The sequence below is a fragment of the Crocodylus porosus genome, unplaced genomic scaffold (assembly GCF_001723895.1).
Source record: "Crocodylus porosus isolate Cpor-Errol unplaced genomic scaffold, CroPor_comp1, whole genome shotgun sequence".
NCBI lineage: Eukaryota > Metazoa > Chordata > Crocodylia > Crocodylidae > Crocodylus > Crocodylus porosus.
The window spans coordinates 24,770,005-24,782,212 of record NW_017728914.1 but is presented as its reverse complement, the minus strand read 5'-3'; the positions used below and the strand labels follow the sequence as shown (position 1 = coordinate 24,782,212).

The 12,208-nt window shown below is 45.3% G+C and overlaps 1 protein-coding gene across 2 annotated transcripts in view; it reads left to right on the top strand.

Moving 5' to 3' along the window:
* The window catches only part of ARHGAP26 (Rho GTPase activating protein 26), a 313,273-nt gene that overhangs the window by 164,682 nt on the left and 136,383 nt on the right, over window positions 1-12,208 (top strand). For both annotated transcript variants that reach the window (XM_019535005.1, XM_019535006.1), the window contains exons 15-17: window positions 1,235-1,322; window positions 2,548-2,606; window positions 5,780-5,885. In XM_019535005.1, coding sequence (XP_019390550.1) covers window positions 1,235-1,322; window positions 2,548-2,606; window positions 5,780-5,885 — 253 coding nt within the window. The remainder of the gene's footprint in view (window positions 1-1,234; window positions 1,323-2,547; window positions 2,607-5,779; window positions 5,886-12,208) is intronic.

The following is a 12,208-nucleotide window of genomic DNA, read 5'->3' as shown; positions in this document are numbered from 1 at the left end:
CCAGAGAGGAAGTTGGAAGCAAAGAGAATGACATCAAGAGGCCAGAGGTGAAAAAACAAACCCAAACCCAATTCTGCTAAGCCAATAGCCCACCCAAGCCATGCTGGCTTCTTAGAGTCATTGCTCAGCAACATTTAAAAATAGGTTTTGGTCTTACTCCACCTCCTGACCATTACTACAAACAAAATGAACAAACACATCTCTGCTTTCCTCATCAGTCCTCTACCTTGTGGCTGGGACGAGGAAGCTGATCAGCCACAAGTTTCCTTGCTCTTGAATGCAGGGTCCCTGAGGAAGTTTGCAGATGTTTCTTGCTTGGCGAGCCAATGGGAGCTGGATGGCCGGACTTCTGCCTCTGCCTTGTAGTAGCAAACATCACGCTGGCAGGAGCCCTCCTCTGGTGACAGGCTTCTGGAGTTGCAAGCTGGTGTTGCCCAGGTTGGATGGCCCAGCAGATAATTTGCTGACACACTGCTGTGCCAAAGTTGAGCTATGTAATGCTGTTTCAGCTATGGAACAGCCTCATTTCCTCCTTCCCATCCTAATGAAAAACAGCTGTGGAGCAAAGAGGCTGGAGAATGTGTGTAGATCCCACTCCCTCCTCAACGCTGACGGCAGGGCCAGCTCTTAGAGGCTCTTCTGTGCCTTGGGCAAGCAGACCCAGCTGCACATGTTATTGGAGGTCAGGCTGCCCTTACTATTTTTGGTATGCAAGGAGATGGCCTGTCTCGATTGTATGGTATAGCTGGTTTTGGTTACCAGTGGTCAACTGTCCACTTTTACCACCGCTAATTTGGGTATTCTGGTGTGTCCTTGGACTTAAACCGCATGAGACATTATGCTGAGTGTTTCTGTAGCTACTGTTTTTTTTTTTTTTTCTTGCTTTTATCATCAGTGCTATTGAGCACCTCAGAGTCTTGAAATCTCTTTTTCATGCTTTAAACAGCCACTGATCCCATCATTCATAAATTAAGATGTCTCCTCTTTGTTTTTTGAGCACATGCGAGTGACTCCTGTTGTCCAACCTCTGGTCACAAACTTGACTCATTTCCATGTGCACAGGAACAGCTTTCCAGAATCAAAGTATTTGTTATAATGCTTTTGAGGGAAGGCAACGAGAACTGAACACTAAGATCTTCCCGCAGAGCTGACCTTTCTTTAATGATGTGGGAGATGTGTGCTGTTTTTCTCTTCTCTTTGGTCCATTCATGCTTTCTTTGATTCTCTTCCCCAGATCCCAAAATGTCCTCTGAAACAGATACAGATGTTTGCGCAGAATGGGAGATAAAGACCATCACCAGTGCACTGAAAACTTATTTGAGGTAGGGGAGAAAAATCTCCTGTGTGTGTGTGGTTTTTTTTTTTTGGTTTGTTTTTTTGACTGTACAACTGTATCTTGCAATGCCCTGGTAGGAATAATAGATTATTTTACAGGCCAGGATTGAGAGAGATTGGCAACCCTGAGAGGACCCCTAAGGCTAAAATATCAGAGATGCTGAAAGACGTGATTGTACAAGTAGCATTAGAATGACATTCTGTGTATAAGTGTCGTCCTCACCAGTGTTCTCCATATCCTGATTTTATCAGTGACCATATTTATGCAAGATTTTTTCAAAGTGCTAAGATTTTAAAGGGGAATTTTTTAAAATTGAGTCAATAGGTAGTTGCTGGAATTGTAACAGCGATTTTATTAGGGGTATGTGAAGTGGGCAGTATTCGATTTGGATTTGGCCTGAATTGGGGGACAACGATTCAATATGCTGATTCAAATCATTGTCTCAATTTGATTCGGCCGAATATGAATCTGAAGATTCGATTTTGATTCGGAGAATCAGCAATTTGGTCATAGACACAGCTTTATATGGGTTTGTTTTGTTTGTTTGTTTGTTTGTTTGTTTTTACATATCTTGAGGTACCAGGAGTGGCTCATGAATGCTGAGATGCTGGGGCAGATGGAGTGTCCTACAGGAGTGCTGGCGGGTGGGGGGCCTCCCCTGCGTGCTCAGCAGCAGACCCGGAAGTGGATCAGAAGTACTTCTGGTCTGCTTATGGGTCCGCTGCTGAGCATGTGGGGGACCTCTGTACTCCCGTGGGACACTCCATCTGCCCCAGCATTTTGGTGTTCATGAGCCACCTGGTACCTTGAGGCATGTAGAAAAAGCATATAAAGTTGTCTATGGCTGAATAGTCGTATCTCTCCAAATTGAATCTGTGACCACAGCTTCGCACAGCCCTAGTAATATATATAAAGTAAGGTCCCAACAAAATAGGAAAGTTTTTTGCTGTTTTTGTTTTGGTTTTGTATTTTAGTAATTCTGCAATATTAGTTGATTTAGTCTAAGAAAAGACATGAGAGTTAAATTTAGAACCTCATCTGTATAGTACATACCTTCTGATGAAAGGGAGCTAGTTTTCTGTGTTGATATTGCCTGGTTCTGTTCTTCAATGACCATGTGGCATTTTGATAATAGCAGCCTTCAAGCTGCATTTCAGTTATTGTGTTACTGCTCAAATATGTGTGTGTGCATACTGCTGTTTCTTTTCCAGAATGCTTCCTGGGCCCCTCATGATGTACCAGTTTCAAAGAAGCTTCATCAAAGCAGCCAGTAAGTTTTTTGTCAGTGCTTATCACAGTCTATTGAAAGAGGAAATCCTTCGCCAGCAAAAAGGCATAATCTCAAACGTAGTGTCTTATTGCCTTGTATACATAAGCAGACTTCAGTAAATACTATAAAAAGAAGAAAAAAATCAAAATTGAGATGCAAAGAAGTGTGTTGTTATATGCAACTTACAGTAAAGAAAGTAAGCCTGGGTGATAAGGAGGAAGTTTAGAATTACTTGCATTTTTCCAGTCTAAATCTTGTGAAATAACTAAGGTTTTGTCTTCAACAAAAGTTGTACCAGTTTTGCTGGACTGTTATAGTTAAAGTAGTTCAAACAATCCTAGTGCTTATTTGGTATTTTTTAATACTGATAGGACTGTGCTTACAATAGAGCTGTTTCAAGTATAACTTTTGCTTTAAAAATAAGACATTTATAAGCCTGATACAAGTAGTTATATTGATACAAATTCAGTACATTGGTGTGACAGTAGCACCGATCTGCTCCAGTCTGTGTTTGACAGTATTCTTACTACTTTATCATTTAAGTTCATTGTGCTGATATCCTACACATGTAGGGTTCGGCTCCAAATGCATTGGGGAATATTTGTTTCATAAAATGTGTCCCTCGCAGACTTACTCAGGGGCAGCAACACAATGTAGACAAGTTCTAAATTCTTACTACAGTCAAAAGGTGGGGCTGGTAGCACTGCCTGTTGGTAAGAGGGCCATTCTCTTACCATAAGAAGATCCTGATTTGGGCTGCATGTAATTTTGGCATACTTCAACCATTTGGACTGATAGTTTCCATGTCAGGTGTCTGCCTTAGATTTAAGTTGTTTTGCAAAATTTCAGCCAAAGAGTTCATCTGTTTTCTCAGAAAGAGAGTGGGAAAATAAGGTGTCTTGCATGTAATAAAAATTTTAGCAATCTGATTTTTTTCAAAAACTCCACTGACCCCTCACTTGCTAATAGGTATTTGAAATTTGGTTTGGGTAGGGTGGTCGTTGTGTTGAGGCTTTACCTTTCACCGTCATCACAAAAATCTGCCCAAATTTGGCTGTTATAGACTTCTGAAAAATTGCCCTTTGGGCAAGCTCAGTAAAGACTTGTCAGAGCCTTAACAGCTTATTTTTCTGAGGGTGCTGACAGAAGTGCCATTTGTCAGGCGATCAACCCCTTGAAAGCATTGTACAGCCATGCTCTGACACAAGTTCACGGCTGCAGAGTGCTTTAAAGGTGCCCAATTACACAACAAATTAACCCTCATGTAATGAGGGTTCAGATGAAGGCGCTTCAAAATGGAGCACCTTCATTAACTTCTGTCTGTCCCTGCTTGTGAACGGGGCTAGGCTGATGCAGCGCTATCCTGTCCCCAGTGCTTTGTGTAGGATGGGGGAGGGGAGGTAGCTCTGGGTTGAGGTTTGTCCAGCCTGAGCTGGAGGAGGGATGGATGGAGGTGGGTAGATCCATTTCCTTCCCCCCCTCCCCCCTCAGGCTGGACAAACCCCAGCCTGGAGATTCCTCCCCTCCCTTCTCCCCCTCCCGTACTGTAGATGGGGCTGGGGAGCTGGACTAAGGGGAAGAGGCTGCAGGCAGGCTCCAAAGTGGAGCTTGATTTTTTTTTTTTTTTTTTTTAAACCCCCCCCCCAACAGTGAACATCTGGTAGGGGGTTGCTCTAACTCATGGCACTTTTGGTCATGAGTTAAAGTGGGGAGCTGCACGCCTGTCATTGGCTTGAAGGTTCAGTTGGTGCTGTACAGGATTATTGGAACAATGGAATTGCTATTTCAAGTCTTCAAGGTTGGGCTTGAGTCAGGTCACCCAAGCTGTCTACGCTCTGCTCTTCACAGGATTCATACAATTTAGACTGGAAAAATGCAAGTAATTCTAAACTCCAACTGGGTTTAACTGTTTGAAGGAGGAAGTTGACAGATTCAGCTGTAGCAGGGACAAAACTGGACAAGTGGTGGAAGGTGGGGAAGAATATTGGAACAAAAAGTTGGAAGGTCAAGAGTCCAGAGACTGGGGCTTGAATCTTTGAGTTGGGACAGAGGGGAACTGAAACTGGGGGCTGGGATGGAAAAAAGACTGGGACTAGCTGGGAAAATGGTGTTTTGAAGTCCTTTAATGGCTATAGTTTGGGACCAGGATCCGGGATTCCTGTTCCTTAGTCCTACTTCTATTACTGACCTTTGCTACATGGCACAACTTCCAAGTTGTATTTCTCTGAGATTGGCTGTTGCCTACGTAAATCACAAGGTTACTGCAAAGCTGCTAATTGTTTATGAAGAGTTAGCCAATCCACAGATCTCTAAATTATTACCAAGCACAGATGTTGGTATGGTAATGTGCCAGAGTAACTACATTTGAGCCTACATTTGGATGGGAAAAGTAGCCTTCTGCCCATGGAACTGACGCCTGTTGTAGGGGTGTGCAGGGAGTGGATCACAGTTCTGCTCCGGGTCCCAGCCCTGTGCTGTCACCACACCACAATCCTGATCCCAGGCCCGGCCCTGGCCCTACTTGCTTGTCCCACTCCTATATGCTGCTCCCCTGCCTGCCCAGGGCCTCATCCTACCTGTCCAGCTGCACATGGGGGGCCACTTAGGAAGGTTTGGTGAGCTGTTGCAGGGTGGGGGTGCTGACCCAGTTTGCAACAGGTCACTAAAACTCCCTAAGTGGCCCTCCAGCCAAAATAATTGTCCACCCCAGCCTAAGCCCTCATCCTACAGATGCAATTCACACTGCTATATGAATGGCATACAGGTGACTAGTTGCTAAAATCTCTCCAGGTATTGTGCTAAGAATACCATTTGAGAGGTTGAGAATTTATATAAGCAAATTTATCTGCTTTCTGTGTTGAAACAAGATGTGGCTGCTCTAATTAAAATAGGTCTCTCTTCTGGTTATCTGTGGCTTGATTTGACATGCTCCTGTCTTCTATCTTAACTTCATTCATTCAGCCTTTTAGTTTACTGGTTCCTTTTAAACTATTATTTTTGTCTGTTGTATCATGAAGGAGTCCATGGGTAAAAAAGGAACTTAGGAATTTTGACCATAGCTGAGTAGAGATGGGTTACAAGGCAGCTGTCTTCCTGAGTCTCTCTCCTGCCCTGGTGTACTCTTTAGTAAAAATCATTTAGCACATGAAATAATGTCTTGTTTTTCATCACAGAACTGGAGAATCAGGAATCCAGAATTGCAGAGATCCACAGCCTTGTTCATAGACTCCCAGAGAAAAACAAACAGATGCTGCATTTGCTTATGAACCACTTGGCCAAGTAAGTGTATGACTCTGCTATGTTTTCATGTCTTTTTTCCATTTCCCTTGGAAGTCAATAGTTGTAGAATATTTTTCTTTTTCTGTACGTGGTTTTTTTTGTGTAATGTTGAGTCAGATCTAGCTGGCTGAAGTTCACTGGAAGTCTCTGTGAGAAATAAAAAATGCGAAGGAGGAGATGGGGCAATGTCGGAGAAAGGAAAACCTGCCTTTGAATACCTTATAATCATTCTGTGACTGTAGTGCTTCCACATATGTTAACTACTTGGTTGCTGCCTGAATATCTAGCTAGGCAGAATGCATGTGTTGAACTGTTTTGAATGTGTCCTTGCCTGTTAGTGGCTGATTGCCATACTGGAGGTGCAGTGGTCAGAATCACTAGGGTTAAGGGCAAGTCTAAGCGATACGGGTTATTAATACAACAGAGTAGACTACTGCTCCACAGAATATCTTTTGCCTCTGACCAGTCTGATTCATTGTACTTCCAGTGCTCAGATTATATGGGTTTATCAGTGACCACGAACTGATCACCTTCACCATCTGCCGTAAAGCTGGCAAGTCGGTCAGTAATACAGAAGTCCTTGACTTCAGGAAAGCTGACTTTGACAAGCTCAGGAGGCTCATCAGGGAGGCCCTAAAGGGTCACAACCCAAAGGGGAGGGGAGTTCAAGACGAGTGGCTGCTCCTCAAGGGAGCAATCCTGGATGCGCAAGCAAAGTCTATCCCATCTCAGAGGAAAGGCAGCAAAAGGGTACAGCAGCCCCCTTGGCTCTTCAGGGAACTAGCAGACCTCCTGCATCTTAAAAGGAAGACCTACAAAGGATGGAGGACTGGACCCACCACCAAGGAGGAATACTCTGCTCTGGTCCAGACCTGCAGAGAGCAAATCTGGAAAGCCAAGGCTGCAATGGAACTCCAGCTAGCTACAAATATCAAGGACAGGAAGTCCTTTTTTTTTTCAGATCTGTGGGGAGCCAGAGGAAAAGCAGGGGCAATGTTGGATCCCTGCTAAACCACATGGGACAACTGACAACTGATGCCCATGAAAAAGCAAACTTGCTTAATGGGTACTTTGCGACAGTTTTTCACCAGTCCCATGAGAGACCCCTGCCCACTATGGGTCAGGGGAGGCCTGGGCGAGGGAGATTCCTTGCCCTCCATTGAAGCTGACCTCGTGTGAAGGAACACCTTGACAGGCTGGATACCTTCAAGTCAGCCGGCCCTGACCTGTTACTTCCAAGAGTACTCAAGGAGCTGGCAAGCATCATAGCCCAGCCCCTGGCATGGATCTTTGAGAACTCCTGGCACTCTGTCTTTCTTCCAGTCTTCGGGCACTACACCAATGTGGTGCCTATCTTCAAGAAAGGAAGAAAAGTAGATCTGACAAACTACAGGCCCATCAGCCTGACCTCTATCCTGGGGGAGGTCTTGGAAAAGATTATCAAAGAGGCCATTCTTAACAGACTAGCTGATGGCAATATCCTAAGGGATACCCAGCATGGGTTTGTTGCGGGTAGGTCTTGCTTGACCAATCTCATCTCCTTTTATGACCAGGTGACCTATCACCTGGATAAGGGAGAAGAGATTGATGGTGTATATCTTGACTTTAAAAAAGCCTTCGATCTGGTATCCCATAATCTTGGGAAAACTGGCTAACTGTGGCCTCGACCACACACGATCTGTTGGCTGGGGAATTGGCTCCATGTAGGACCTGGAGGGTGGTGGTTGACAGAAGTCAGTCGTCATGGAGTACTGTGACCAGTGGGGCTCTGTCTTGGGGCCTATACTTTTTAACATCATCATCAATGATGTAGACGTTGGTGTCATAAGTGGGCTGGCCAAGTTTGCTGATGACACCAAACTCTGTGGTAAAGCATCCACACCTGAGAACAGGAGGGTGATACAGACAGATCTTGACAGGCTCAGGAAATGGAGGGATGAGAACCTGATGGTGTTTAACACTGAAAAATGCAAGGTTCTCTACCTTGGGAGGAAAAACCTGCAGCATGCTTATAGGCTCGGCAGTACTACACTGGCTAGCACTGGCTGAAAATGACTTGGGGGTTATGATAGGCCACAAGATGAACACGAGCCTTCAATGTGATCCTGCAGCCAGAAAAGTGAGCAAAACGGTAGCTTACATTCACAGATGCTTCTCAAGCAAATCCTGGGACGTCATTCTCCCATTGTGCTCGGCCTTGGTGAAGCTGCAGCTGGAGTACTGCATCTAGTTTTGGGCTGCACAATTCAAAAAGGATATGGAGAAACTTGAGAGAGCATAGGAGAGCCACACACATGATTAGAAGTCAGGAAAACAGACCTTATGATGAGAGGCTCAGAGCCATGGAGCTCTTCAGCCTGGAAAAGCGCAGGCTGAGGGGTGATCTGGTGGCCACCTATAAGTTTATCGGGGGTGCCCATCAGGATCTGGGGGAATGTCTGTTCACCAAAGTGCCCCAAGGGATGACAAGATCGAATGGTCACAAACTCCGTGGCGACCGATTTCAGGCTGGACATAAGGAAGACCTTCACTGCCTGAGCCCCCAAGGTTTGGAATAGCCTGCCGCCAGAGGTGGTTGAAGCACCCACTTTGAACGCCTTCAAGACACGTTTGGATGTTTATCTTGCTGGGATCCTATGATCCCTGCTGACTTCCTGCCCCTGGGGCAGGGGACTGGATGATCCTTTGGAGTCCCTTCCAGCCCGAATGTGTATGAAATCTATCTTGAAATTACTTTGGTTTCCTTAACCTTGATCTTTTTTTGCTGTAAGTGATAGGGCTGGCCTTTACAAATCCTCATAATAAGCATAGGACTTCTTTGGTTAGTGTTTGTAGAAGTAAAAATACCATCCAGGAGTGACTGAGCCATTTATGGGTAAGAGGTGAGACCTTGCCACATGTTCTCCATATCAGAGCTGTGCGTACAGGAATTATTCGTGAGGACTTAAGGTAGAAGTGCAGTGAGTTAATGTATTAACAAATGAATACATCTGAGAAAGCATAAAACTATTTATTTAAAAAGAAAAACAAACAGGCCTGAAACTATGCTAACAACTGGCTCCAGATGCTTTCTTCTGAGAGATTTGTGCTTGTTCCACGGAATCCAGAGCAAGGCTTTAAAAAAAACCCTTAAAGCAGGTTTAGATCTTACTTTTGAAATCTCCTATGCTTACAGGTTCAAGCCAAGATATAAGGAGGTCTAGGTGCTTCTGTCAGCTAAATCTGTGCACGGAATCTCATGACTTTTTCAATGCTTTTGGCTTTTTGACCTAAAGGAGGACTTGCATTTATTCAAAACAATATTTTGAAGGGCTGGGAAGGAAGTAGATGACAAAGTGTTTTTAACAGAGCTCCGTTAGGGAGGGATTGGAAAAAAAAGCAAAACGTACTGAAGCAGTGTGTGTAGCAGAACATGCCATATTAAAAGGCAAAAGGGCTCTAAGCCATTTTTTTCCTATTAAAAATCTTCTCCCAAGAAAAAGCAGGAAGTTAGTATAACTAAAAGCGTTTTGGTCTGGTTAAATTGGAATATGAAGCTAAATAGACTCTTAATGAATATTCCAGAAAGTGTTCTTGAACTCGCTTACAGTTTCTAGATTCATATTAATAGATAACTGTGTATCATTTTGTTGCACTGTATTGTCCCTTATGTCAGGGGTTCCTCAGTTAGGAAGGATAGGATAATACAGAGACCCAAGTAAGGCAGTGGTTCTGAGACACTATCAGATTATAAGCCCTGAACAGATAGCCAGGACTAATGATAAGTTTTCTGTCATCTTCACATGTATATTACTTCTATCACAGGGGTAGGCAACGCTTTTTGGTTGGAGTGCCGGAAACCCCCACAATGCCTACCTTGGAAGGTGCTGGAGTGCTGGCATGCTGGAAAAGCAAAATGAGGGCAGGGGGTACATGGCAGGATGCCTTGCATGTGCCCCTTCCCCCTACCCAAAGCCCCTGCTGCCCCTTGCCCTGCTGCCCCTGCCCCCCAGCCTGGGCTCTGTGGCTGGGAGCAGCTACCCAGAACCAGGGCTGGCTGCAGCTGGGAGGCTGCAAATAGCTGTGCCGGCATCACTCTACCTCAGAGCGGGTGGCGCAACCCTGGTCTCTCTCCGTCTCCCGGCACAGAGTTGATGACTGGACTCTGGAGCCCAGCGCATCTGTTTGTAGCCAGCTTGGGCTCTAGGCAGATGCAGCAAGCAGCAGGCAGGCTGCAAACAGCTGTGCTGGGCTCCACAGCTCTGGCATCAGGTTCATGCTGGTGGTGACTGCATGGGCACATCAGGGTTGCGTCTGCCCTGAGGTATGTGTGCAGTCGCCACCAGCATGGAGCTGATGCCAGAGCTGTGGAGCCTGGCGCAGCTGTTTGCAGCCTGCCCACTGCTTGCTGCAGCTGCCCAGAGCCCAGGCTGGCTACAAACAGCTGCACCAGGCTCTGGAGCCCAGTCACCAGCTGTGTGCTGGGAGTGGGGGAAGGACCCGGGCTGTACTGCCTCAGGCCCCTCCCCCACCGCCCACTCCAACGCGCGTGTGCATGCACTGGTACAGAGCTGATGCCGGAGCCTGGCAGCTGTTTGCAGCTTCCTGGCTGCAACCGGCCCTGGCTCTGGGTAGCTGTTGCCAGCCATAGAACCCAGGCTGATCCCAGCAGGCAGCTGGGATGCTGCAAGCCCTGCTGGGAGCAGCTCGAGCTCCAGCAGCTACCCAGAGCTGGGGCTGGCTGTTGTGTGCTGAGCAAAATGGCCTTGTGTGCCATGCTGACCCCTGTTCTATCATATTGCTATGTAAGACACTGAAAAAAGCTCATCTCTACACTGGCCACAAGGCGCCATTTGTAGGGGACAGACATTAGTTCAGTCTCTGGCCCATCAGGTGCTTGAGAATATCAAGAGGAGGCAAATCCCATATGCTGACGTGATATGGGAGAAATTGGTATGCACTTGACTTTAAATCCTGTGCTTGAGATCTGAAGGGATTAGTTTATGTGGAGGCAAATAATGGGTGGTGTCAAGTAGGAGAATGAGTAGAAGGAAAAGTGTGCATGGTTGGGACTGAAATGGCTTGTGTAGGACAGAGTCCTAGGCCTAAGAGATACAGAATAGACGAGAGTTTAAAAACAAACACACACCCATTTTGTGTGTTGGATAGAAATTGCCCTGTATATCCATGGCTAATGCAATACAAGTCTTGGTTAACTTGTGCTTTTCATATCTATATGCTATGTACTTTCCACAGGGATAGAGAACCTATTCCTATTTCTCAGCAAAGACTTGAAACCCAAGCACTAGTGGCCTCGCATTAGAAATATTTGCTACATTCACACAAGATACTAAGGAGTACTTGCTATGAAAGAATGACACTGATCAAGCAATGAACAGGGCCCATTTTGAGCTGCTTTATTTCTTATGTACTTTGCTTCCTCGTTCATTTGCAATAAGGCTCTTGGGGCGCTTGTACACACCATGTGTTTTTAATCCTCATTAAATTAAATAGGTTTATAAAATTTAAACTTGTTTATTTTGGAGTGTTGCATCTGTGTTTACACACAGTAGGTTTTCAAACAAATTAAGCCTTGGAGCATTGCATCTGTTTACACACAGTAGGTTTTCAAATGAATTAAGGTGGATCCCTGGCCGGCAGGAGAGCAGAACAGTCCAGCGCTGTCCCCCTCTCCTGTCTGGGGCCCCCACCCACACTGTGCCCATGCCCTGTCACACAGCTGTGGAAGTAGGGAGCCAACAAAGCATACAAGGGAGAAAAAAAAAAAACCAAAACAGAAGCAATTTGAAGGGGTGAACTACAAAAAAGTCGCAGCATCATCTGGTGGACAAAGAGGATCATTACACATCTTTAACTGCCTTTGTGTTTGCACGCAATAAATCCGTGGACGACACGTGCAGCACAAGAAAGGGCAAAAAATGTGGTGTGTACAAAGGCCCTTGGCCACTAAGGTGGATTAGTAAGGAATTTGCTGTTAATAACATTGTTAGTCGCTGATACTTTTGAAACACCATCTTTAATAAAAATGAAGTTATTAGCTTGGATACTATGCCTGGAGAAGGGTGATTACACCCGAAAGCTTGCTAAGAACTTTTTTCCAAATACTCAGTTGGTCTAATAAAAGAGATTGCATCTATTCAAAAAACCTTGCCAGCTCAGATATTTATCTGTTAAAATGATTGCTTAATGCACTTTTTCATTGCAGCCTAGCATTGAGCATACTGTTCAACATATTCATTAACGATGTGGACATTGGAGTCAGGAGTGGACTGGCCAAGTTCGCCGATGACACCAAACTTTGGGGCAAAGCATCCATGCCAGAA